General features: G+C 41.4%; 3 protein-coding genes across 5 annotated transcripts; 2 read left to right on the forward strand and 1 right to left on the reverse strand.

Moving 5' to 3' along the window:
- The first annotated feature begins 52 nt into the window (after positions 1 to 52).
- Positions 53 to 12,239, forward strand: LOC117427079 (choline/ethanolaminephosphotransferase 1). Of its 2 annotated transcripts, none has more exons than XM_034045443.3 (9): positions 53 to 509; positions 2,266 to 2,708; positions 3,791 to 3,938; positions 4,947 to 5,088; positions 5,765 to 5,849; positions 8,291 to 8,422; positions 8,672 to 8,830; positions 8,950 to 9,075; positions 9,336 to 12,239. In XM_034045443.3, exons 2-9 carry the CDS (start codon positions 2,355 to 2,357, stop codon positions 9,468 to 9,470), a joined length of 1,281 nt encoding a protein of 426 aa, XP_033901334.3. In that variant the 5' UTR covers positions 53 to 509; positions 2,266 to 2,354; the 3' UTR covers positions 9,471 to 12,239. The 2 variants fall into 2 exon arrangements, with proteins under 2 accessions (XP_033901334.3, XP_033901324.3); XM_034045433.3 differs by lacking the exon at positions 5,765 to 5,849 and adding an exon at positions 6,880 to 6,964 and having other exon boundaries at positions 84 to 509.
- LOC131702055 (synaptonemal complex protein 3-like) lies at positions 12,225 to 17,181 on the reverse strand. Its single transcript, XM_059003662.1, has 9 exons — positions 17,060 to 17,181; positions 15,259 to 15,403; positions 14,931 to 15,006; positions 14,747 to 14,781; positions 14,299 to 14,416; positions 13,751 to 13,850; positions 13,481 to 13,579; positions 13,119 to 13,223; positions 12,225 to 12,682 (listed from the first exon to the last, which is right to left on the reverse strand). The coding sequence occupies exons 2-9, from the start codon at positions 15,401 to 15,403 to the stop codon at positions 12,629 to 12,631; spliced, it is 732 nt and encodes a 243-aa protein (XP_058859645.1). The 5' UTR covers positions 17,060 to 17,181; the 3' UTR covers positions 12,225 to 12,628.
- LOC117396447 (DNA damage-regulated autophagy modulator protein 2-like) lies at positions 17,179 to 27,886 on the forward strand. 2 transcript variants are annotated; one of them, XM_033994749.3, is made up of 7 exons: positions 17,179 to 17,347; positions 19,142 to 19,209; positions 19,502 to 19,641; positions 20,279 to 20,456; positions 22,766 to 22,848; positions 23,188 to 23,280; positions 23,790 to 27,886. In XM_033994749.3, the coding sequence occupies exons 1-7, from the start codon at positions 17,217 to 17,219 to the stop codon at positions 23,910 to 23,912; spliced, it is 816 nt and encodes a 271-aa protein (XP_033850640.3). In that variant the 5' UTR covers positions 17,179 to 17,216; the 3' UTR covers positions 23,913 to 27,886. The 2 variants fall into 2 exon arrangements, with proteins under 2 accessions (XP_033850640.3, XP_058859644.1); XM_059003661.1 differs by lacking the exon at positions 17,179 to 17,347 and adding an exon at positions 17,745 to 17,962.
- Positions 27,887 to 27,888: the final 2 nt, after the last annotated feature.

Here is a 27,888-nt window from a genome sequence, read left to right on the forward strand (position 1 = left end):
CTGTGGGCAGGGCTGTTTTAAAACCCCTACAAAACGCCCAACCCTAAAGCTTTATCTGTAATGCCAGGGTCCAGAAATTAAAATTGCAACCCACCCTCCCTGTGCTACCACCACAGCACGTTCAGACAAACGCACGACGGCTCTTTCTAGCACCCCCAGGCGGCTGCGCTTGGTATCGGTCCTCCGGGGTGCGACGGAAGCGAGTACAGTGAGCCTTCCGCTTGCCTGACTGACGTTGTGTTGGCGATTTTTTATCCGGTGTCAGCTAGTCTCTCAGTCCGGCTGAAACTACCCTCCCGGAGCCGAGGGGAGCTCCCTCCTTTCCCCAGCGGTTCAACGGCTTATCTGCCCGGGCGATACTCTTGCACCTAACCCTGCTTTGTAGTTTACGTGGCCGGCGGGGTCTGGGATAAATTGGATTCGCGTTACATTGCTGTTGGATCGGAAAGCCCCCACTGGGAGAGGTCGGAGCTTTGGGCCGTTTCTGGAAGATTATAAAATAATATAAGGTAAACAAACAGCGTGCGATTAACTTTTAATTATTGACAGCTGTGTGCGTATCTTTGGCTGGTGTTTGTGTGTTTTCTGAGGGGGGACAGTGTTGTTGGGACGCTTGTGTAAGCATTTGACATTTGACAGGGGTAGCGTTAGGTTTAATAACATCATCGGTAATTGTTATGTACCGGTATATTATAACATGTGTATGCTGCAATTTGCATTTAATATGGTTGTTTTAATCGAGCAAAGTATTGGTTATGTAAGTGCTCTGCCCTTGACAAATATCTGATTTCTCAAACCCAGTTGCGGTTTGTCATCTTCTGTCATGGATTGTGTCGCTGTCACGGTTTGCCCTTTTGTAAAGAGATAATAATGGGGTCCCTAAAGACGTGCTGTTATAATTAAATACTTTTAGCAGATGCGTGTTTCACAGTGTGTTTCACCCGGTCCTGATAGATAGTAGTAATCTTCACATTACACGCTGTACAGTCACTACAGAAGTGACGTGTTAATAGCGGGTTGCGCTGTGTGTGTCTTTATATTGCTGTGATACGCCGGTTACAGGGAACAGAAGTGAGACTTTTTTATTTTACTGTCATTGCTGGGGGCGTTCGTTTTAAGGCAGAACGGCTCAAAGGTCGCATTTTATCCAACTTTCGTTTCTCAAAAGGGAAAGCGATCGTTGGGCTTCTGTTCAACATTGCGCAGTGGCCCACCTGCGCCCTGTACCTGCAGTCTATTGCACACCTCTGGTTCAATCCTGATCCCAGGGAGAATTAACAATCCATGTTTTAGTTTGAACCAAGTTCTAGCAATGTGTTTGGTCTAGAATGCAGCCAGGATACGGCTCCCATTGCATAGCATTTTTATTCCATTCCAGGTTTTACTTTGAGTTTATAAAAACTCACCTGAGCTCGTTGCCTATACACTGTGACAAATCAAACTCGTAGTAAAACCTGGAATGGAACTGCTATGCAATAGGACTCATATTCCCATCCTTGTGATGCACATACCTGTCCAATATTCTCACAAGCTAGTCCGAGATGCTGTACTTTTTAATGAAAGTGTTTGAATGGAAATGTTTCAAGCAGAAATGTAGATCATGATTTCCTCTGCTTAGTCCTGTCTTGCCAGTAATCATCTGCATTAGCCTTGTATGTCTGCTGTATAGTTTTCTAATGACGTCATCCAATTCCCACTGAGTCGTGTTAAGTGTCATATGTTTTGTAAAGGCTTAGTTGATGCATGTACGGAATGTTCTGCAGCAGCCTGCATTGCTTTGTACGTGCAGTGTGCAAGTGCGCTCGTGTTAGTGGCCAGACACTCCTCGTTAAGGATCATTGTTACTGGTTATTTAAGTAAACCAACTTTCAATGCATTTTTTTTTTTTTTTTTTCCCATTATGAAAGCGAAGTGTATACTTTTCATGAAGATTGTGAGTGCTGACGCCCATTTGGTGTGATCGTCATTACAATTCAGTTTGACGTCCTTTGCTTGTCAAAGCTAGTTTTTTGCACGACTCTTTAATTTTCTTTCGCCAGCCTCTTCAGCTCCATCCAGCAGTGCTTGGATTCAGAACTGGAGACTGAGCTGGGCTCCTAAAGAGCCTCAAAGCGTTAATCACAATCAGGATTTTATATTGCATGTTAACAGTACAAACAAAGCAATGCTGCAGAGCATTACTCTCTATACAGCTATAGTGTTGGCAAGTATAGCATGTCAGGTATTGGAACGTCTGTGTAAGCCCTGTTCTTTGTCTGATTGAAGGATCTGTCTGCCACTGCACTGTGGAGCCTGTCCAGCTGTCCAGCAGGGGGCCCTACTGCGAGGACTCTGTATCCAGTCGGGAGCTCTCGATGAGCGGGCACAGATCGGCGAGGCTCCGGAGCCGGGACTCGGACCGGCACATGGACACTGTCTGCCGGCCGGCCATGGGAGGAGGGGGAGAGGGAGGAGGATGTGTCCTCAGCAAGCTGGTCCAGCTGCCCTCTCCGCCCCTGTCCCGGCACCAGCTGAAGAGGCTGGATGAGCACCGGTACCGTAGTGCCGGCCGCTCCCTGCTGGAGCCCATCATGCAGTGCTACTGGGAGTGGCTGGTGGCCCGTGTGCCCGTCTGGATCGCTCCCAACCTCATCACCATCGTCGGGCTCGTCACCAACATCTTCACCACCCTGGTGCTGGTGTATTACTGCCCCACCGCCACCGAGCAGGTAGGGACTAGCCAGGGCTGCCTTCATCCAGTGCTTTTAGAAACGCACACAATCTAAGGTAAAATGCAAAGGCTTTGACAGGTGCCTTCGCTAGAGTAACGATCATTACAATGATGAAGGCACCAGCTGGAACGTTTGTCTCCTGCAGGGTGCGGCTAAAATTCTCCACGTCTGCTTTTCAGATCCCTGTTTAAACTCCAGAAGCAGATTTATTTATTTTGTTACTTTATGGGTCAGTTTGGTTTACTAGACTGTGAAGTTTCTTCAGTTTAGAACAGATCTAGAACAGATTGGAAGCACCGGGGAATCCAGTTCAGACTTTTGGCCCGCTTGTTTAATTACACATGCTATCTCTCCAGCTACTTGTCTAATCAGTCGAAACATATAGTTAGGTAGTTCAGTGAAAGTAGATCCTGTACGCACAGACTCCTGCAGTAGTCTTTATCTTCATAGTCTTTCTTTAGGAAGGTATTGTTCGGTTTTTCTTTGTTGGTCCGCATTCCGATATTATAAAGGCTGCTGCTCCCTGTAATCTAATACAGTGGCTCACATTAAGCCTCCTGTTTCCTGGACTGGGAGCGCAGACGGCATGTGAACATGTGGAATGTCCTCCCAGGCTCCTTGTCATCCAGTAATAGTTTACACATGGATTAGTAAGCAACTGAAGGTCACTCAGAATGCCTCAGTATTGAATTGCCTGGTGGCATCCTGAGCCAAATCCAAGGCTCATTTTCAGAGATGAATAAAGGCAGTGTTAAAGGCATAAAACAAGCAAAGGAGGAATTATTAATACTTGGCTTTGGGCTTGCCTCAAAATCAGAGCCTCTTGATTTTTATATGTAGCAGAACTGTCTCACAACACAGTATAACCTGGACTGAGGATTCTGCATCCTGCTGTTTATGATGTGTTGTACAGTTTGGGTGTAATTTATGTATTTCAAGAAAAAAAACCTAAATAAGGTCTACTTTGAAATAGTTTCTTCTGTTTTTATGGCCAGAATCGTGATTGAGTGTTTTTAAGCTAGCTAAATGACATTGTGTTTGTTCATATCTTGTGTTTGTTTGTTTTTTCTTTCTTTTAGGCACCTTTGTGGGCATACCTGTCGTGCGCTGTGGGGCTTTTTATCTACCAATCGCTGGACGCTATAGACGGAAAGCAGGCGAGGCGAACCAATAGCAGTTCCCCTCTGGGCGAGCTCTTCGACCACGGCTGCGATTCTCTGTCCACAGGTAGCTTGTTTACTGAGCATGTTACCTGTACACTGTGGCTAACCAAGCTTGTAGGAAAACCTGGAATGGGGGAAGCTGCTGTGGAATAGGAGTCTTATTTCCATCCCTGGACTTAAAATGTACTATATGTATCACTGTTGTATTGTTCTGTGTGTGTGAGAGAGAGAGACTGGGCATTTGCTGGTAGCTGAGTTCACTGCATCACCGCTTCAGTTTTATATTTGTATTTCCGCACCTGTTCTTGGGTAAGGTGACCTGTGTGGGCTGACAGCGACGTTACAGCCCCCACAAGGTTTACAATACCGTTCCGGTGGTTTGGCAATTATTTTGCATATGAAGGTCATTCACAATAATATAGATAGCTAAAATACCTCCACACGATAGAAGGTTTAGATAATTCTTGTATAATAACGCTATAGAATAAAAACAGTGTTGATTTGATGAAGTTCATGATACAGTCACAGCAGTGTTGTACATGTTTCAGTGTTGTGGTTATCCTTTGTTTTGTTCGACTGGTTGCTTAGTAACCTGTATCTGCTGGCCTGAGAGATTACCAGGAAATGTTTATTCAGAGGGACTGGCGAGAAGGAAAACGAACACCGGCTTTACCTGCCTCTGTTACAGACTAGGCAAAGTGCAGATCAGGATTAGCTGAAAAGGTGGAGACTTAGTAGGTGTTCAGCTCCGGTCCATGGGGATCCAAACACCAGGCTTTTCACAGTCCGGGTTTTTATTCCAACCACTAGCTCACTTCCCAACCATGCAAATAAAGAAATACCCCGAGGGTACCTGAGTCCTGCAGGCTGTGAATAAAGCTCTAGAATATATTCAAATGAGGTATTTTGTTGAAACTTTTAATTGGGAATTTACACTTGAGAAAGAAACAGCGGCCAGACATTTCTTTTGAAATCCACTGCATGGCGTTTACCTCTTGAAACACTCGCGGTCCATGCTGACTCCATGTGTGGAGACCGTGCTGATTTGCTCTTTTGCTCCTGTCCCCTGCAGTGTTTGTGGTCCTGGGGACGTGTATTGCTGTGCAGCTGGGAACCAACCCAGACTGGATGTTCTTCTGCTGTTTCGCAGGGATGTTCATGTTCTACTGCGCTCACTGGCAGACCTACGTGTCGGGCACGCTGCGCTTCGGAATGTAAGTAACCAGCGCAGTGTTCAGCCGTGCCTGGGGCCACCAGGAGCTGTCCACGGAGACCACAGCAGGGCTGACTGGTTTCTTTACCGTTTCAGAGGAGAGTAGATTCGTAAATGCCAGTGTTAATCGCTGAGGCACTTTGAAGCAGTGCTACTCGTTAGCACTGTGTTAACTGAATACCCTTAAAGGTGAATCAGCTGATTGTCGTTATGAGGTCACAGGTCTGCCTGATTGCAGGGATGACAGTAAGACTCCCATTGCCCAGCAGTTTAATCCATTCCTGGTTTTACTGTGAGTTTAAGGCAACACACCTGATCTTGATACCTATACACTGTGGCTAATCAAGCTTGCATCAAAACCTGGAATAGGTGAAACTGCTATGCAATAGGCGTCGGGTTTCCATCTTTGCACCCTGGAATGGCTCAGAGAGCTCTGAAATGGTCTTAAAAAGAAACCTGCTAGCCCCAGTAAAACAAGCTCATGTACCGGTTCAAGATTCGCCTTGATTAAATCTAAATTTTGCAATGCTACAGGCACGGTGCCCAGCTCATATTTATTGGTACCATCGAGCAGCTATAAATTTGAGCCTGTCTGCTCTGGAATGATTTTGCACTGTAGAGGTGTAATAATCGCTTATGAAGTTTGTAACAATGACTTTTCTCTCCCTCGCACGCAGATTTGATGTTTCAGAATCACAGATCTGTATTATAATATTACAGATTTTGACAGGAACTGTGGGTCCTTGGTTCTGGAACGATACGGTAACCATTATAAGTAACCAGCCAATCAACAGTGGCATGCAGCGTGTAGCCAAGTGAGACAAAGACGCCTTTTCATGGACAGACTGCTTAAAGGGAGACAATATTTTGGTTTAAAAAACAAATCCATTTAACATTTTTAAATGCTCATTAGCAATACTGATAGCTGAGCCCTGCTCCCTAACAATCTTCAGTCTTCTTTTTCTGAAGGGGACTTTGCAGTAAACATACAAGTTTTAATATGATGGACCTTTTTGTTTTGAAGTTAGAGAGCATTTTGAAAATGGCATATAAGCTCAGGTCCTTCCATGGGTACAACCCAGAAAGACTAAACCTTATTTAACACATTTTAACAAAGATGAGATTTTCTGAAGAGGACCCGCTGTATTGTAGCCCTGCCTAGTACTGAGTGACCACAGACCTGGGCTTATCCAAGTAGGACATGGTCATAGCCCCAGCCCGTCCCTCTATACTTTTCCCTTGAGATCAAAAATAGTTCCCGATTCTTTGTCAAGCCTCTTCGGACAGTAATTTTCTTTGTTTAAATCGCTATTAAATCTCGCTGCCAGTTGGTAACAGCTGACTGCAACATATTTCTAAAATGAAAAGCTGTTGTAAATGATTCGGGGTTCTGGTAGCCCGTGCATTAGAGATCGTACACAAGAGAACAAACCATTATGGGAATCTGCAAACCACGACTGTTCCCTTTCAATCTCCAGGGACGTGAAACTCTAAAACCGAATTGTCTAAAAGAGGCACACACTGTAGCTGCGTGATACATTGCCAGCAGAATCTAAAAAGCGATACCTCTTCACAGCATTTGCACTACACACACACAGAACTTTTAAGAGAACGTCCCTTCCCATTGACTCCTGGGAAGGTGTGGTTAGCAAGGCAGTTTAGTTATCATCTTTATTGCTCTGGCTCCCAGTCTGTGCATGAAAACCAGCGTCTGCTCTGCATGCTGTCGTGAGAACCTGTTATTTGCTTGTCTCTAATTCTGCTCTGGTTTCTGCTTTTCTTGTCCGCTCAGAATTGATGTGACTGAAGTGCAAATCTTCATAATAATCATGTATTTGCTGGCAGCCATTGGAGGATCAGCTTTTTGGCAATCACCGGTAATTTAATGAACAATTACTCTTTAATACAATGTTGCCCTTTTTATTTATTTTATTTTACATTTTACTACAATCTGTTAATCGATTGAGTAATTGACCAGTGGTTTATGCTATTTAGTGTGAGACTTCATTATGCTGTTTAACGCCATTCTGTCCCTGGTGAGTGATTATTCTCAAATGTATTATTTTAGGCAGGCTTGTTTAGGCCATTGGCTCGACAGGAATTGGCAATAAGACTCCATTACTGGTTTTACTATGAGTTTAATAAGACGTGAGCTTGCTACCTATACACTTGGGGCTAATCAAGCTTGTAGTAAAACCTGGAATGGGTGAAACTGCTATGCAATAGGAGTCTTATTTCCAACCCTGCTCTATTTTAATGATCTAAATGGATCTTCTTACCTCTGCCCTAAAATTTATAAACCTCGCCATCCTGCTATTGTATTTGGTGGTGTTAATAAAGGGAAAGGTAACTCATGCATGGGCGAGGACAACTCCAGTGAGATTGATAAAGGATGAAGCCTGGTCTAGATCATTAGAAGAGACCACCTGTGTGCTTTACAACTAGCTTAACATTAACATGGGTGCAGCGTTGAGCGAGAAAGAGACCTCATTTGATACTGTACTTGTATTCATACGAACGGGATAACTGGCACTGAAAAGCAGACACAGAAGTTGTTGCAGTGAGTCAGGAGTTTGAGTCTCTTGTTGGTGCACGTTGATGTAAAAATGTTTTTCAGTGCAGTAAACGGTTTGTCTATTGATGTAGGATCGGTAATCACACTGGAAAAAGTTTTAGAGTAGATGGTAACTTTTGCACCTGTTTGGTTGTGTGATCCTTTACTAATCTGTGGTAGGGCAAGAATCCTTGGCAGTACTTGCCTTAGCCGATTACTTTGGATAAACGATAGTGTTTTGACATGGGGAGGTGTCTTTGCTTGAATTTGCTTATTTAGAAACAAGTGAACTTCTTTGTGGTTCACTTTGCTCCAAGATAGCAAGGATTTCCAATGCAAGTAGGTAGGAGAAGGTGTAAGCGCAGCTGTATTTGAAAGACTTGTCTGGTTTCACAGACTAATGTATCTAGGATAACATCAGGCAGACAAAGATTAGTGCTGATCGGGGTCTGTAAATACAGACGTATCTTCAGGCACAATTAACTTGTGCTGGGGCTGGAGGTGGCAGCCAACCTGTTTTGTGTGTTTATTTTTTTTTCCCTTTAACAACTGTATTGGTTTGCCGCCCCTGTTTTATCGACTGTAGTGTGTTATGGTGTGTCTGTTGGCTTGTTTGTTTGTTTTATTAATACATTTCTCTCCTCCCAAGATTCCAGTGTTAAACATCCAAATGAAAATCTTGCCTGCTCTTTGTACGGTAGTGGGCGCCATCTTTTCCTGTACAAATTACTTCAGAGTCATATTTACCGGAGGCGTTGGCAAAAATGGATCCACAACAGCGGTAAGCAGTGACAGTGTAGTCCGCTCTGGGAGGTTCGTATTTCAGTCCTCACTTCCCAGTACGACCAGCAGTGCTGAAAGGGGAGCTCCCATAGCGTACCTGTTTTGAATCCTATTTTATCATACAACAAAAATTGGGTTGTTTCTGTATTGTTTTGAATAAGCCAAAATGAATGAACAATGAATCGAGACAGGAGTCATTTTAATAATTTTTTCTTTTTTTTTTTTTTTTAATCGCTGTGCTTTACAGGGAACAAGTGTACTTTCACCTTTCTTCCACATAGGATCTGTAATAGTACTTGCGATGATGATCTATAAAAAATCTGCAGTTCAGCTGTTTGAAAAACACCCGTGTCTTTACATCCTTGCATTTGGCTTTGTGTCGGCCAAAATAACCAACAAATTGGTGGTAAGTGTACTTGTTTTGGTGCACGGGTTGTTCAAATTAAAAAAAAAAAAAAAAACAGAATAACTTGCTAATAAAATGCCTTGGTTATTCGTATTTGTATTTTTTTTTTCTGTTGTAAGGTTGCACACATGACAAAAAGCGAGATGCACCTTCATGACTTGGCCTTTCTAGGACCAGGCCTGCTCTTCCTTGACCAGTATCTCAACAGCTTTATTGATGAGTATCTGGTCCTGTGGATTGCTTTGGTAGGTAGTGGGAACATGAAGGAATGTGGGGTCAGTGTCAGTACCAGAAACAGTGCTGTGTTTCTCAGACGCTTAACTCATGTATGTATGTAAGCCTGAATATAATTTACCAGTTTCTATTTGCTGGGATTAACATGTGTTGTATCAAATGTACTGGATCAAGGTTACACATACTATATGTTTGCTACTAGAGTGGATTTCTTTATTTATTTTTTGCATTTGTTTTGCCCCTGCATTTACCTGTTTTTATTCTGCCACAGGTCTTATCCTTCTTCGATCTTGTTCGTTACTGTGTCAGCGTTTGCAATCAGATTGCCTCACACCTTCATATTTTCGTCTTCAAAATCAAACCCCCAGCCTCAGTCTCCAACCAGCAGGGGCAAAACCACCATTAGTGACTTTTGTGTGTGATTTCGGAGACGTGAACTCTCCTCAAGTGAATGTAAACCATAAAAGAGGATCATAAGGAATACAAGAGGAAGAGGAGGAGGAGGATTACGTAAAGAAGATAATTTATTTCAATCACTGTCGTGCGCAATTTGTCTCGTTTCCAACATTGTCTCCTTAGTAACTGAATAGCACTCCTCATTTTAAGCAAAGTCAAGAAAGAACTCTCTGTTTTTTCTCTCACTATGCTACTGTCTGAATTGAGCTTTTGTGATTTATCTGTGAACAGGGAAAGCAAAAAAAAACCTGAAAGGTGGTTTACATAGTTATCAAGTCCTACTCCTGCTGAGGAGAGTAGAAATAGACTTTGTATACTTTCAGCACCACACAATGCAAATTTAATTTAACCTATTTTTTTTAGCATTTGATAAGCAATTACGTTAATCCATTTAAACTTTTTTTTTTTTTTTTTTTTTTAAATCAGGCCTTTTTTTATTATAATAGTTTTTTTTCTTCTTTATGCATTGTATAACTGTCTAAGAACATTGTCTGAAGATGCACATGCAGGTCATACTTATTTTTTTCAACTAGAATTCTCACAGCATTCAACAAATGTCTGTCTCCTTAAGTGTTGTTACGCTTTGACAAGGATAACTGGTGTGTTTATTTGAATGCCAGTCCTCTCCATCCAGAGACAGACTCTTAACTAGGCAGCTCTGAACAAATGACCCCTGCTGTTCACTCCTGGGACACGTGGGTTCTGACTTCTACCGCCACACACTCACTTGCACTTCAACGTGACTTTACAGTAAAAGAAAGCCTGATTTGTAGTAGAAGTGTAATTAGAAGGTAAAGAAAAAAATAATTTTTTTGTTTGTTTTTTGCATTGCTTTGTCTGCTACGTGACCCGAATGGGCTTCATTATGTGGTGTACTCATTTATTTTAATTGACTACGTGTTATTAATGCTGTTCGGTGTCATAAATGGCGATTTAGACTCGTCTGTTTTTTTTTTTTTCTCTCCAGAATATTAAAAATATATTTAAAAAAACAGAGATTAACACGATTCTAACCCTGTAACTAAAAATGTAATCTTGCCAATATTTTGAATATGTCTTGCGACATAGAAAAGGGTGTATATAAGAATGAAGATGGGGGAAGTGTTCTGTTGTTTTTTTACCCCCAGTTTTGCCACTTGTAGGATTTCAAGCGGTTTTGCCAGAATAGATCATAAAACATGGGTAGCTAAATGTTGTTTTTCTATTGTTCATTGACATGCTCGGCTCTAAAAACTTTTCATAACTGCACAAATATTTCATGAACATTTGTGTGACCTGAGGTGAAACATTAAGCATCCAGTAGTTTTTCTCAAATGGTTAAACTGCAGATCAAACCTTTTCCAGTATCTACACACACACACACACAAAACTTAACTCTGAAGAACACGGTTGCAAATGATATTAAGACTTCTTTGAATAGTGGTGAATCAACAGGTTTTTTAGATTTAGATTCTACAAAGCTTTTTTATGTTTTCATTTTTGTCTTGCAGGAAGAATTCTTGAAAAATATAGCAGCTATAAAAACCATTTGGCCCAAAAACAAACATTATCAACATCACAAAAAAAACAAATTGGAAAAAATGGCTTCATACCCAATAAAACATTTTTCATTTCATCATATAGTTAATTTCCGCACCAGAGCCCAGTGGGTTATCTTTTTGTAACCTGTAATGAAGATTTTCAAGTAGAACAACTTAAAAACAAAAATGATTTTGAAGTGGAATCTGACACAACATGCTGTTTTGATTTAAAATATTTTTGAACTGGAAAAGGTTATCTGCATTTATAGCAGGACTATACATCTCGAATATAAAATGTTATGCTAGTAGGAAGGTGTTTATTATTTATAAAAAGTAATTCTGGCTACCCTTTATGTGTTTCAAGTGCTTCTTGTTGTCCATCATAATTCACTGCCTTTACTTGAACAAATTTGTTTGACATACATGTATAAAATGTGACTCATCAGTATTAAATTGCTTCATAAATGCTTAGTTCTAGAACCACGAAAAATAAAAGTTTTACAAATTGACATTAGTTAAAAATGTATTTGGTACAAAGTTCTGTAGCCTCGCATATGCCCTGTTTCTCATCTTTTTTTATTTGAAGAGCAGAATTTTAAATGTTGACTTTTTTGGTTTTGATACATTTATGACATGCATGTACTGCACCGAAGTTTTCATTTTTATTTTTTAAATGGCCTACTCTGATTTGAATTCGCTGTGTTTGGGTGTTTGGTTTCATTAAAGGCTAATAAAAGATAAAAGGTACATGATAAACTGTACCTTTGTTTGGGGTTGCTCTACCCAAACTGCTATGCTATTGTACATGTACTGTATTAAGAAAAAAAGAGCAAAAAATGGGTGCACAGCCATCAAGTCACAAACTGCCTTTAGATATATACATGTAACCAAAGCTTTTCGCTATACCCAACATTACATGCAACCAATAAAATTAAAAATAATAATAATCTTTTTTTTTGTTTGTTTTTTTAATTGCTGGCATTGATAATTAATTAAATAAAACATTGAGAGGCACATTGCTTATTTCACTGTTCGTCTTTAAAAAAGATCAAATTAAATTTCACTTGATTTTTGCCTTTGTGTCTAATAATTCTTTTGATTTTTTTGTTTGCTCGATTGTAACTTTTTCTGTAAAATCTATAATTTTTAAATAAAACAAGCTGATGTAAAATAAAGATTGCTATATTTATGATAAGAAATGATTTTTAATGTATTTTAAATGTTTTTTTTTTTACAACAGGAATAGAATGCATTAATTTTCACTTGAATCTTTTTCTTAAACCTCAAATCTGTTACAAAAACAAGGAAATGTTGAAAGCATATACATATTCATGACGACTGACAAACACATAAACAAGCACAAACTAGACCCTGTTTACAATACAAATGTGAATACTTATTCTTCCAGGGAACATTTTTCAATTTAAAAGAAATGGTAACTGGCATGCCAAATGTTTTTTACAGTTAAATCCATATTGTTCAAATCAAAACAATTTTGCATGGGAAACTTTCAAGGTGTCTTGAACACTGTTTTCTAATCCATTTTACATCAGTCTTCTGAGTCTGTCCAATAAGTTCAAGTTAAGCTTCACATTAACATTGACTGCAGGGACTTACGCACTGAGGCCATCTCTTGCTGTTGCTGCAGTAAAAAAAATATTAGCATTACTACATACTGGTAGGAACAGATGATAAAGACTTGTAACTGATGTTAGACATCTTCAACACTACACTAAAATGAAAGAAATATAATTTGAAATCATTTAAACCACCCAGGTGCACACACACACACGCTACAATGTAGTTATTAGCTTGATTTTTTTTGACAAAAAACAATTCTAAAACTAGTACAAAACAACTTAAAGCTGTTTAAAAGACCCTCGTTTAAATGTCCAAAAGATTCCTTTCTGGTTTGGTACAGTCATTTTATCAGGGGTGTTGTTTCATTCTAAAATGGTCCTACTGACGATTCGGAGTAAAATCCTTTGAGTTGAACATCAATATATTGCAGTATTCACTGATGAATTGTGTTTAATAAGAAATAAGGGGGGGGGGGGGTTAATAACTATTTTACTTACAGTGTCCATCAAGATCTTTTTTTGAAAAAGAGCCATTTCCTTGCGTAGTTCATTTTGAATAGTAGAGTGCTGCGCAGAGTGGCTGCTCTCCAGTTCTTCCAGATTCTGCAATAGAACAATGTTATAAACCTCAGTTGTGATTGCTTTTCTGTTAAGTAAGCCACATCTCTGCACTAGGTAGGTATATTAAAAAAAAAAAAAAAAAAAAAGATTGAAATACATTGTTAAGAAATCTGGCTCAACGGTTTTCTGTAGATCGAAATAAGTGGTCCAACATTTTTAACAAATTCAAATGTATTACAAAAATGACGACGTAAAATTGTCAGTATCTTTCCAGAACAGAAGCACACACACACACACACCTTAACAAACTGGTCCAGGAGCTGTTTCACAGTCTTCAGTCTCTGGCCCTGCACCACCCTCATCTGCTGAAACAGTTTCTGCTGCTGCCGGAACATGTTCTGACATAAAAAAAAAAAAAAAAAAAACTAGATTACTTCACTGCAAACAACAGGTCTGACAACACAAACACTTTCTACCTCTTCAGTTTCTGAACTAGAAAGGCAGGGGGAATAATAAAGATAAACCACAACCCCACAGAATATCACTTTATTATTAAACAAAATACTTACTCCTAGTTTGTCCTCTTGGTCTTTATACTTTTGGACATCGCTTTCCCACTGCTGAAAGACTGTTGTAAACTGCTTGCTGTAGTCATCAGTCAGTTTATTTCTACAATTTTAAACACATCGCAGCATTTGTACAAATATCACAGTACCAGAGCTAAGGTTATGTCGCATTTACAACCCATATTGATGCAGTGTTGACCTCCATGTCATGTTTATAACAGACTTTGTTAACCAAATGGAGTTCATTTCAGAACAGCTGGGGCTTAGAAACACTAAGCGATGTCACAATGAACTGACAGAGGAAAGTCATCAGCTGGTTTCATAGACCCTGATGAGCACTAAACCTGCGACTACTTTACCTAAGGTTAAACTGGGTAGTGCTAATCAGGGTCTGTGAAACAGGCGGCAGGTTTTAAGAACACAAATCAAATGAAGCAGGAACTGGTCTTGCTTCTAGAATTAACTGATGTATATTATTCAGAACCAAAAAGGTTTGTGGTGTGTATGCCTTCATAAACTTTCAACATCTTACGTGGCAAATTTAATTTCACCTGTCATTTTGTTGTGCTTTCCAGATCTGCTCAATCTTCAGGTTGCTTGTTTTTAAGGAGGATTTGGTGTACACTTCCATGCGTTTTCTTTTGGCTGAAAGAGCTTTGTTTATATCAGCTGTGGGAGAGAAATACATCATATATATATATATATATATATATATATATATATATATATATATATATATATATATATATATATATGCTTATATATATATGCTTATATATATATATATATATATATATATATATATATATATATATATATATATTAGCGGACTAGAAGTTTAAAAATTTAACTATATGAAAATGCAGAGGTTCTATATAAAAAAAACTCCCTTTCTGAAAATGATTTGGAAAGTTGCACAATACAAATAGATTTTTATTATTATTATTATTATTATTATTATTATTATTATTATTATGATTATTATTATTAATGTCATACCTCCAAATCTCTCAAGCATGGTTGTGACATCTCCACTGTGGGTTAAAACACACACATACACACACAAAATAAAAAAAAGGAATAACAATAATTGTTATTGTATGAATTGTTCTTAATTAGATTCTGAAGTTCATATATGATACATTTCTAACGCAATACAGCGATTCCAGCAAATCCTTTTTACCCAGCAGGGATGTCATCTGTCTCTTCATCTGGTTCGGTTATGACCGGCCTCTTTCTTCCTCTAGGGGGTGCTGGATCTTATATAAAAAAGAAATATACATACAGTTATTTTATTAGACTGTACAATAAAAATTAACGGTTAAAATAATAAATAGACAGCCCAGTGTTAGCTGAGAGAACAAACGAAATCCATGTTTTAAAGTCTGACAAACATAAAGTTCAAATCCGATAGCCGTGGTTGGATTTTAACAGATTTTTTTTTTTTTTAACTAAGAAATGTCATTGTCAAAATCTCAATTTTGTGAAGATTTTTTTGTTAATAACTGTACCTTCGAAACTTGACTCCATTTTTTTGGCAAGATCATCGGTGAAGAAAGTAAATCGACAGTCTGTTGGGTCGTACCCTCCGGCTCCTGTTTTTTCCTTGAGGTTTTTAGCGCCGTTCCTCCTATTGTTGGACGGCTTTTGTGACATCTGAAAGACAATAAAACCAAATAATCACGCCTTAAACCAAAATTTTAATATTTTAAATATTATTATTATTATTAGACACCTCCACCGTGTTCATTTCAATGCGTTACATTAATTACAATATCGTTCCTCAACAGGAAAGCATCACTGAAATAAATAAAAACGTGACGTTATGTTATTACTATTTAATATATTTATCTATACCTTCAAAATAATCGATTACTTTAATAAGCTTCTTATTTTTGGTCGTCGATGTGAAACGAGTCGCTTGAGGCTGGAAGCCCCGCTCGTGCACGTTCCCGCGCTTACGTTTGTTCTCAGCTCCTCGAGGTCTCGTTTAAAATCTAAAGGGGCAGATTTTGTTTCCAAAGATTTTGCACCGGTGCAAAGCTCATCACATTTTTTTTTTGTATTTTGCATAACTAATATTTCTCAAAAGCAATACTGAATGCAACAAATTACGTTGCTTAAACATCAGTATAACAAAAACACTTTTTTTTATTATTTTTTATTTTTAATGGGCATGCTTGTGGAATACACTGTCGTGCACATTTTAAAACGCTAACACTTCAGATGGCGCGCTTTTACCAAACAGGCGTGAGTTCTGCTAATCCCTGACGCTCTCTTAGCTCCGGCTCGTAGTTTATCGTTGGTCTCCGGAGAGTCCTGCAATCTTACCCCGGTCACATGACCGCTGCTTCTGTGTCTCCAGTGTTTGGAGTCATCTTTATTTATGTTTGCTGTATCATGATAAGCTGTCGTTTCCCAAATTCACTTTCTACCCATAAACTTTACCCAAATCGTAGATTACTTTTTTTTGCATTGCAATAGGTTTACAAACACTGTAACGAAATGACACGACCGGCTTTGAGGAAAGCAGGAAGGTAGTAATAATATGCAATTTTACTAAAAACTGACACTGTCACAGGTAAACAGCACGCTGGTAAGTCCGTCGGAGCTTCTGATAAAGTTCCAGGTGAGACAGTTGCCTTATTTATTCCTACAGGTCAATACGAGGATATTATCTGTGCGGGGCTGCGAGCGATAAATCTGGAACCTCCTCTTTTACAGCGACTGTGTTTAAACGGGAAGTGTACTTCTATCGCGCAACACTCGACATGTACAGAAAGTTTAGCAGCATAATGTTTTTTTTTTTTTTTTTTTTTTACTAGTTAATTCTTATTATATGATCGGTTGAATGCATTATTACTTTGTCTAATAAAATATAAACGTGCAAATGTGTGCATTCTCTCTATATATATATTAGGGAGAGAGAGATATAGATAGATGTGTGTGTGTTTCAGTTTTAATAATTAGCTACTATACAAACCACCCGAAGATGTTGCTGTGATAACGGTCGGTCGGTGGGTGAATGTGACCTGTAAACACTGGTTTCCTGTAAAACATGTTTGTGGGCGTGAAGCCCGGAATCAGCCTTGGAAAAAAAAAGCAGAAACGAAACTAGTATCAGGTCTCTGCGTCAAATTGAGTAACAAGGAAAGCATTTCTCAAGCCGGGTTGAGGAGAGATGCTATCACGGGAGATAACGCGGGGTTAGGCTGTGTGTGTGTGAGAGAGAGAGGACTGTGATTGTGGAGGACAGATTCTCGATGAAGCTGCCTTGTATAATCTCAAAAGTTGTGCTCTGAAGTGCTGTACTTGTTGTCTTGCAGTTTTTTGGACTGGTGGGCGTTCAAGCGGTGCTGCTTCCTGATCACGCTTCTGCACCGACCCGGGCTGCGCTGCGCTGCGTTCCGCAGTTTGACCCGACTTCCCCTCTGCTCTACCCCACGCAGAAAGCAAGACCCGTGCGGACATGTGGTGGTTTCAGCAGGGTCTGTGTTTCTTACCCGCCGCTACTGTGGTGTGGTCTTCCGCGACTTTCATCTTCTCTTACGTCATCGCCGTGCTCCTGCGTCATATCGACCCCCTGGTCCCCTACATCAGGTGCGTTTGGTTTTTAATTTTATTTAATTTAATTGGCGACGCTGTATCAATTAAGAAATTAAAGATCCCTGCTTGTGTCGGGTTTAATTGTGCCATAGTCTTGTGTGTTTGTGCACAAAACGGCCATGCTCCTCCACAGTCCTAAAGCACCTTCCCCATTTGCAGCGTGAGCCGCTTTCTGAGCACTCTGGAGATTTAAGGGCTTCTAAACAGAATTCAAACTTTGCTCTGGAAAACGCTTTCAGGAAACTCCATTTCGATGTTTCAATAGCCTTACAATGCAGATTTCTCCAGAGTGTGTGTTTGTTTAGTCTTGTTTTCCCTACTGCTCTGAGCTTGTCTCCAGCGCAGACAGACAGACAGACAGACAGACAGTCAGCCAGTCTGGATCCTGTCATGAGGGATCTTGTGATCTTGCTGAATTACTGGACGACAGACGGGTATGCAATGGGAATCACATTCCTGGGCTTTGAACTGTACTGCTGTGTTGCGGTTGCCGTGGAGACAGTGTTTGAAAGTGTCTGTGCTAAATAATAATACAAGTAATATGATATATCTGAGGTGGAAACTCATTCTACATCTTAGCATCTGTCCCCCAACACTGAGGTCAGGGAGGTAAGACTTCCATTGCATAGCAGTTTGCTCTATGTTTAATAAGACACAGTGAATCTTGTTAGCTGTACAAAAGGTCACATGTGCAGCCTGTTCTGCCTTATTTGCTGCATGTAATAAAAATGATTCCCAAGCTTGACCTGATTTTCACCAGCGCTCTGTGTACGTGTGGAAGCCAGCCCGATTCTTTTTAAAAAACTTGACCATAAAAACTTTGCACGGGCGCCAGAGCTACATGCAGCTGCCTGTGTGCAGCTGTGTGAAACGCAGGCACAGGTCAGTCTGGTGACTCCTCCAGTGACAGTAAAAGAGCTGCTATTAAACCCACCAGACCACGCAGCTTCCTCTTACTGTCATAAATACAGCTTTGTGGAAAGGCAGAGTCGATGGTGTCTGAGTAGCTCTCAGACACCAGTTTTTCTTTGGCTTCACGTCTGTGTTAGGGTTAGCATCTAAATCCACTGTGTTGTCAGAGGGTTCGTTAATAACATGCATGTGTTTTATGTTGTAACGTGCTTGTCTCCTGTTTTGTGTCGTGTGTTTTGGGATTCACACCTCTGCATTATTGCATAAAAATCGAGTAAACGTGTTCATGTGTGTCGTTGTTTGTGTCGCTTTTTAGTATAATGGTAATTACTGCAGCATGATAATTGTAACTGATGAAAATAGAATTGGAATTGGAATTGGAATTGGAATTGGAATTGGAATTGGAATTGGAACTGGAATTTCAGCAAACAATTCTTCTGTAATTATAACTCCCTCCAGATCTGCGTAGTACTGAATACAGGGGTGACTTCACTGCACATTGCTGTCACTAGGAGCTCATCGCAACCCTAATAAAAGTACTTACAAAGGAATTCCCAGTGGGAGGATCCCAGGAAGTATGATTTCAGGGATATTAGTGTATTGACTTCTTGTCTTTGTAGTCTGACTCCCAAAAGAGTAGCATAATATTGTAGTCCCTCACTAGGAATAGATTATATATAGATTATATAAGAAGACGTTTGCAGTCTTCTTAATAGCTGCAGTTCTTTAACTCACTGAAGCAGCGTTTAGTTACCGGTGGTCCTGAAAGCTGCAGGTCGTTTTTCTTTTAAAAGTACAGAAGCGGAGTTAACAAGCCGGCTGTGTAGCACTGACCCTGATCACCGTGTGTGTGTGTGTGTGCTGTTCTCTTTGCAGTGACACTGGCGCCATGGCTCCGGAGAGATGCGTGTTCGGGATCATGCTCAACATTTCATCCTTTTTAGGTACTCCAATACTTCTGATTATGATTTGTGATTAAGATGGTGAACTGGAAACCCTTTATATCCGAGCCCCTGATGAGAATATATTTGGACACCCTGTAGGCCAAACTGTGCAGCTCAAATACTGTGTCGAAATGAGCCAACAGGGCCGATAGGAAGACTCCCTAGATGGGGTTGCATTGTCACGTCCAGCTGGGTGTGCAGTATGTTACTTGACCTGGATCCGTGCCCCTCTCTGTTAGGGCTGTGCTGTACAGTTGCAGGTTTTGTATAACTCCTGGTCTCCCCCCTCCAGGTGTTGCCACTGTGTACGTCCGATACAAGCAGGTGATGGCTCTGAATCCTGACAAGCCACGCCTCCTCCAGCTCAACACCGTCGGCCTGGTGCTGGGCCTGATCAGCTCCTTCGGACTCTGCATCGTCGCCAACTTCCAGGTGAGACCCGAATTCGAGGCACGTCAGGGACCCCCCACCCCGCGGAGCGCCCTGGAGTCGGAGTCTTCGAGTGGAGATCCAGTGGCAGTCCTGCGACTACATGATTAACAGCTGGTTTCATAAAAACATGATGGGCGTCAATCTTGAACTACCTTACAGTCGGCTAGTTTGACAGATCCATCACTTCTGGCCACTGATCTCTCCCTTAACTAAGGGAGGTAGTGCAAGGTCTGTGAAACTAGCCTTTAAGTTAGCAATAGGTAGTCCAAGATTAGTGTGAATCGGACTCTGTGAAATCTGGGACCTGGTTTCATTGCTTCAATTTGCTGATTAAGGGCCATGGTTTGAACAAAGACCTGGACGCTGCGTTGACTTGGCCAGGGATGGAAATAAGACTCTTATTGCATAGCAGTTTCACCCATTCCAGGTTTTGTTATGAGTTAGTCACTGAGGTAGGTAAAGGTAACAAGCTCAGGTGTTTCTTACTAAACCTAATAAAACCAGGAACGGATCAGACTGCTCTGCAGTGGGAATCATCTTCCCATCCCTGGATTCGGCGCTCTGGTTGCTGGTTTAGTAACCAAGCATTGCTCCCCGCGCTGTTCCTGAAACCCAGTCCTGTATCTTGCCGTTGCAGAAAAACACCATGATTTCCATGCACTTGGTGGGGGCCATCCTGACGTTCGGGATCGGAACGCTTTACATCCTGTTCCAGACCATCATCTCCCACAAGATGCAGCCCCACATCCACGGCATGGGCGTCTTCTGGGTGCGGCTCTGCCTGGGGCTCTGGTGTTCAGCCAGCATAGTGACCAGTATCCTTCCAGGTCTCGTCGACGTCACAGCGCTGCTGGAGCCTGTTTCTGAAGCCTGTTTCTGAAGCCTACCCTGAAGAGATGATTGATCTCTAATCTGACACAGAGGAATGTGTATATACCTGTGTGTGTGTGTGTACAGAGTACAGGGAATTAAAAAACAGCAAACCAATCTATATGCATGGCATTTTAATAATTAGCTACGACATTTCAGATGCTGCTGTTCAGTTTTTGACATCGCAGAATGGACTTGTGACGGGTCTCGGCTGTTACTTCTGTTCAGCAGCAGAGTACAGCCTGGCCTGCCAGCACTGCCAGTGTTTATTTATTGAGCACGCTCCAGAAAATCAGGTGAGGCTGAGTGTGTATACACACACACGCACACGCGCACGCACACGTCACAGAAGCGATTTGTCAGCCCTTTCCGTGCACATTGTAGTGCTCCTTCAGCATTACGCATACAGGAGAGACATGAAGATACTGAGACAAGTTGAAAGCTGGGCAGAAGCACAGGAGTAACTGCTTGTGATGATGGGAGTGGAAGCCTGGAACATGCTTTCCAATGGATTACATGGAAATGTGGCATTGCTTTGTGGATGTTTTCAGTGTGAATGCGGCATTGCTTTGTGGATGTTTGGCATGTGAATGTGGCATTGCTTTGTGGATGTTTTCAGTGTGAATGTGGCATTGCTTTGTGGATGTTTGGCATGTGAATGTGGCATTGCTTTGTGGATGTTTTCAGTGTGAATGTGGCATTGCTTTGTGGATGTTTTCAGTGTGAATGTGGCATTGCTTTGTGGATGTTTTCAGTGTGGATGCGGCATTGCTTTGTGGATGTTTTCAGTGTGGATGTGGCATTGCTTTGTGGATGTTTTCAGTGTGGATGTGGCATTGCTTTGTGGATGTTTTCAGTGTGGATGTGGCATTGCTTTGTGGATGTTTTCAGTGTGGATGTGGCATTGCTTTGTGGATGTTTTCAGTGTGGATGTGGCATTGCTTTGTGGATGTTTTCAGTGTGGATGTGGCATTGCTTTGTGGATGTTTGGCATGTGAATGTGGCATTGCTTTGTGGATGTTTTCAGTGTGAATGTGGCATTGCTTTGTGGATGTTTTCAGTGTGAATGTGGCATTGCTTTGTGGATGTTTTCAGTGTGGATGTGGCATTGCTTTGTGGATGTTTTCAGTGTGAATGTGGCATTGCTTTGTGGATGTTTTCAGTGTGGATGTGGCATTGCTTTGTGGATGTTTTCAGTGTGAATGTGGCATTGCTTTGTGGATGTTTTCAGTGTGAATGTGGCATTGCTTTGTAGATTTTTTCAGTGTGGATGTGGCATTGCTTTGTGGATGTTTTCAGTGTGAATGTGGCATTGCTTTGTGGATGTTTTCAGTGTGAATGTGGCATTGCTTTGTGGATGTTTTCAGTGTGAATGTGGCATTGCTTTGTGGATGTTTTCAGTGTGAGTGTGGCATTGCTTTGTGGATGTTTTCAGTGTGAGTGTGGCATTGCTTTGTGGATGTTTTCAGTGTGAATGCGGCATTGCTTTGTGGATGTTTTCAGTGTGAATGCGGCATTGCTTTGTGGATGTTTTCAGTGTGAATGCGGCATTGCATTGTGGATGTTTTCAGTGTGAATGCGGCATTGCTTTGTGGATGTTTTCAGTGTGAATGCGGCATTGCATTGTGGATGTTTTCAGTGTGAATGCGGCATTGCTTTGTGGATGTTTTCAGTGTGGATGTGGCATTGCTTTGTGGATGTTTTCAGTGTGGATGTGGCATTGCTTTGTGGATGTTTTCAGTGTGAATGCGGCATTGCTTTGTGGATGTTTTCAGTGTGAATGCGGCATTGCTTTGTGGATGTTTTCAGTGTGGATGCGGCATTGCTTTGTGGATGTTTTCAGTGTGGATGTGGCATTGCTTTGTGGATGTTTTCAGTGTGAATGTGGCATTGCTTTGTGGATGTTTTCAGTATGAATGTGGCATTGCTTTGTGGATGTTTTCAGTGTGGATGTGGCATTGCTTTGTGGATGTTTGGCATGTGAATGTGGCATTGCTTTGTGGATGTTTTCAGTATGAATGTGGCATTGCTTTGTGGATGTTTTCAGTGTGAATGTGGCATTGCTTTGTGGATGTTTTCAGTGTGAATGTGGCATTGCTTTGTGGATGTTTTCAGTGTGAATGTGGCATTGCATTGTGGATGTTTTCAGTGTGGATGTGACATTGCTTTGTGGATGTTTTCAGTGTGGATATGGCATTGCTTTGTGGATGTTTTGAGCCCGGCTCCAGTTTTCTTTAACCTCTTCCACTCCCAGTGTTCGTCTCCTCTGTGATCATGTACAGCAGCCTCCCTGGAGTTGACGTGGCCAAGAAGCTGCACTGGAACCCAGAAGAAACGGTGAGCAGGGCTGGGGCCCCTCGGGGAGAGCCCGCTCTCCCACACTTTACATACATGTCACATGCTTAGCTGAACCCCAGAGGCATACAGAACACTGTACGTGTTCCTGCGACACAGCTGTTTACAAGCAGCACGATTGTTTCAGTGTTCCTATAGAAGCAGTCATTAACTCTTTCAACACTGCAGACCTGTATATAGAAACAGTTTTTTTTTATATATATGTTGAACGGAGGTATTGGCTCATGTGCAGTGTTACTGTTTTAAATGAGACGCCTGCCTGCCCCTAAGCTTTGTACCATCCTTGTTAAAGACGCTGCCGCCCTCTACTTGTCTCCGCAGGGCTATTCTGCTCACATCGTCAGCACGATCTCAGAGTGGTCGCTGGCATTCTCCTTCCTCAGCTTCTTCCTCACATACATCCAGGACTTCCAGGTAAGAGTCACACAGCTGTTCATTTGAGTGTTTTCCGCAGAGTGTGCGCAGTGTGACGGCGCCTCGTTCACACCAAAACGATCAGAGCCTGTTCCTCTCTGCTTTAAGACATTTTCACACCTGAAAGAATTGCGATGCCTGAGGTATTGGACACCATAGAGATGAGATGCAATGTAAAACAATCCAGTTTGCTTTTTCTATAGCGTTCTGCATGCAGAGCATCCCAGGACGCTTTTACAATAAAAGCTGTTGGCCAGTCCATCCAGCTCAGAAATAAGCTAAACGCAAACAAATATGTTTTTCAATTTGATTTTAAAAGACCTGACTGTGCCAGCGTTACTGATTTGAGTCGGGACGGAGTTCCAAAGGAGCAGAACAACTAGAGGTCCTCCTCGCCCCTCCTGATTTTAAACGATTTCTAGAAACCACCAGAAGTTGAGCACTCACTGATCTCAGGGTGCGACTAGATGCAGCATATAAACCACTGTGACCGCTTTGTTCCATTGCAGAAAATCACGCTGCGAGCCGAGGCCACCCTGCAGAGCCGGCACCTCTTCAACGGGCCGCAGTTCAACGGGAACGTGCGCGGGTACAACGCAGAAACCACGCCGCTGCTCGCCGGCTCCATCTGAGCAGGGGCGCTCTCTCTCTCTCTCATGGGTACACCAAGCACAGGGGCTCCGGATCCACAGGAGGAGGCGCATCCAGGGCTGAAGCTCGATGCTTTTGTAACCATGCTCAAGGATAAGGGGAGGGGGGTCTTCACTTTTACTTTTGAAACGCCTCAGTTTGGTTTTTTTGAATCCTTGCCGCAGACAAAACAAAAAAACACGTGTTCGTTCTGCTTCCAGTACTGTACCTGTATGCAACGCAATGAATGCACCAGATCCGTCCACCGCTTTCTTCAAGGTCCTGAAGGAGGACGGGTCTTTTTTTTTTTTTGTTTTGTCTGAGATAGAGTCAGCTGTTTGTACAGTATTGGTTTTACTTTTTGAACTGTGCAGTATCATACGAGGTACGATCTGGAAATCCTCAGGTAAAACAACATGTGTTGTGAGCTGTTATCCCCTACAAAAGGTAATGAAAGACCAGGTCCTACTGTGTGTTTAATTTGTGTCTCAAAACAGCCAGCCTGACACACCTCAGGAAGCCCTTTCCATCGCTGCACCTTAATAAACTCAGTAACTACTACATCCTGTCCGTGATCTGTAAACTGAACTTGTGGGAGTTAGAGGCTTGCAGGTTGATCGTATTTTAGTGTGGGGGTCGCTGGGAGGCAAAGGCTTCTGACTAACCAATGTGCACGCTGAGCCCGAGACCTGACTTTTTTTTATTTATTTGCGAATTCATATTTTAATACTGATAGGAGTCCGGGCGGTCAACCTCGCGTTAAAAAGTTTATGAGAACAGAAAGAAAGTGTGAACCACAACTAAAGTGAAAGCTGAAATGCATCGCTCGCTGCAGGCCCTGCAGAGCAGTGGCAGTGAATAACGGTTGCACTGCACAGAGTTTGATCAGCTGCCCAGCTGGGGTATATTACAGAACAATTTCCTAACTTGCTGTCCTATCTTATCTTTTGTGGCTCGGATAGGAATTTTTCCTAACCTGAAGCATTTCCTAAGTCAGCAGTGCCTACAATTTCCTAAGTGTCTGCCCCTATCCTGACATTAGTTAGGAAATCCAATCTAGTGACAATCTTATCCACAAACGACTGATCGAGTCTGAATAGAGCAGGTTTCAGCTTGAGCTTCAGGGAACTGTCACCAGAATAGACATGTTTTTAAATTATGGCGTCTATATGTGGCAAAGAAACACAAGGCTCTAAAATTTACTCGGGAAGAGAATAAGGATTTGATCGTAGAAAAAATCTACAATAAAATCTCGTTAACAACAATACATAAATACCGCTATTTAAAAAGAGAAAATGAAGCCATACTTCTTCAATTTTAGGCACGAACACCATTTTATTTTAATTAGGAATGCCAACTCACAACAATATCTCACAGGCTAAAGTAAAGCTAAAAATAACAACAGTACTGTGATATGTTCGTGCCTCCCGTGTGATAGAAAGTGTGTACAGTAATATCATTTTGTACATTAGAGTCCAAACTTGTGTTTCAAGTTACATTACATATATGAGGTGCTGGGTAGAGTTCAATGGAGCGTCTCGCTGTGTGATACAGTAACACGACACAGAATACTTCATATCTTATTACTCAGTAAAGTTTCAAATATCAATTATTATAGTCACCGACAGTACCTCATGAGTGCGTCAGACTCCACAACACAAACCACCACCTCGGGGGGCGGGGCTAGATCTAGACGTTACACGTAGCCCAAATATACGAATGGATCACTATAGAATATGCTGTATTCCTAAATGTTAGGAAATCTTAGGAAATGACCAAGTTAGGAACGATCTGGAATCTGCTATTTCCTATCTTAAATGGAGACAGGAAAATAAGTTAGGAGAGCATTTTCTGTAATATCAACTCTCCTAAACTTCAGTTGGGACATTCTATCTCTGAAGATAAGAATGACACTTCGGATGCTTTTGTAAGATACCCCCTGGTTTTTAACTTGAACCCCTCCCCTCTCCCTCTCTCCTGCTTCACCCCGCACAGCACGTACTGACCTGCTCCAAGTAAATGGAAGCGATTTCTAAGCAGTAATCTTCTCCTGCAGTAACATGGCTTTAGGCTGTAATCTTAGATATCTTCCTTTTATTAAAAACACTCAAACTCTTTTTTTTCCGTCTCTTGGCTACGGAGACAGTGGGAGGATCTGGCTCGGAGCTAAAGAGTTTCTTTATGTTTTTCTAAATGACAGCCTGTGTGGACCGGGTGCTGTAATAGGAGTGCACTCCAAAGAGTGTTTGGGGATCGGAGTTAACCCCTTTGCTCCTGGAATCATTCCACTAACGTCAGAGACCCGCCCAGGCTGTCTCAGGAATGAATCACCTGCAAGGCAACGCTGCACAGCACTGACCTGATTGACCAACAGTGTTAGTGTGGGTGCTGGATAGTTGTCGTTTTTTTTTTTTTTTGCATTGAAAGAAAAGATACAATATTCTGTTTTTTTTTTCTATGCAGTCCTGTTATGTGCTCAGGAATGTATTAAAAGGGTTGGATGGTACATATTGGACTAGAATATAAATACTGTATGGTTAAGAGGGCAGCATAGAGACCGTGGAAAATAACAATTCGGAATGCAGTATATACATATACTGGGGTATGCAGGAAATTAAGAATGACACTCGTTTTAACATCGCTGCAACCACGCTAATAAAATTCACGATTACATATTCCCCACCCGTTCAGGGGGGGTAGAAAGGAGCCTTCAGATAAACACCTACACCCACCATGCCCATCATTTCAGTTGCACAGACACTGCAGAGACAAGCACCTTACAGCCACTCTGCATTCTGGAACTGCTGCACAAGAAGGGCAAAATCGCATGCTTCTGAAATGATCTTGAAAAGCGAAATACTGACCAATATAGCTCTGGACTCTTGACCGGAGGGTCATGGGTTCAATCCCTGGTCGGGGACACTGCTGTTGTACCCTTGAGCAAGGTACTTTACCTAGATTGCTCCAGTAAAAAACCCAACTGTCTAAATGGGTAATTGTAGGTAAAAATAATGTGTTATCTTGTAACAATTGTAAGGCGCCCTGGATAAGGGCATCTGCTAAAAAAAAAAAAAAAAAGTAATAATAATATAAAATATAGAAATGTGTTGAACATAGAAGAAGGGTACTGTGTTTGAGTGTATTTTAATTCACTTTGCAATCTGACTGAACTAATAAAGAAGTTTGCTACAAAGGTTTTCCAGTCCTTTCAAAAATTTTACAAATTGTAGTTTAAATAGCCTAACTGCATTACTGAAATAATAATGCTTAACAATTGTACTGTATTTATTTTGTACATCAGTATGTTTTTTCTGACTAAAAACAAAAAGATCATTACTACCTGTGCCTTTCAAAGTAATTTTTATTAAATTTTGACTAAAACAAACATGCGATTGTTTTTCATTGTATACATTTTCCAAAAAGTGGAATTACAAGAGTGAGTCTGTCTGTGTATATATTCAGCTTCGTAGTGAAATAATGCAACGCTTACTTCAATGAGATCATAAATAATGACACGTTCCCCCTCTCTGAGAATGGTTCATAATAAAGCCTGACTCCAGCTGCTGTACAATGATCCGTGCCCAGTCCAATCAAGAGGTCCTTTCTTGCCAATAAACTAAGATGTTTGTTTAAATGATCTGCTGTGCGGTACAGAGATGGAATTCAAGGTCCAGAGACAATTGAACAAAAACAACAAAACCAAAAGGTGCTAAAAGGCGGTGTATTTGTTACATGATCTTTCACACCAAATCTTGCTCATACGTGGGCCTGTGGTGTCAAGAAGCAGGAGCTAGGGGCTGTGGTCTGTAAAAGCGTGAAGGTTTTGTGTTGCTGCCTCCCACGTGGAACAGGAAACCATGCAAAGCTACAAGGAGCGAGTCTCAGATTGAACTTTTACTGAAGGCTTGATCTGCTGCAGGACTCTATACTTTTCTCTATAATCTATGCTCAACAGTATAGTAGCCTCGTCAGGTGGCA

Source organism: Acipenser ruthenus, chromosome 29 (genome assembly GCF_902713425.1).
Source record: "Acipenser ruthenus chromosome 29, fAciRut3.2 maternal haplotype, whole genome shotgun sequence".
NCBI classification, from domain to species: domain Eukaryota; kingdom Metazoa; phylum Chordata; class Actinopteri; order Acipenseriformes; family Acipenseridae; genus Acipenser; species Acipenser ruthenus.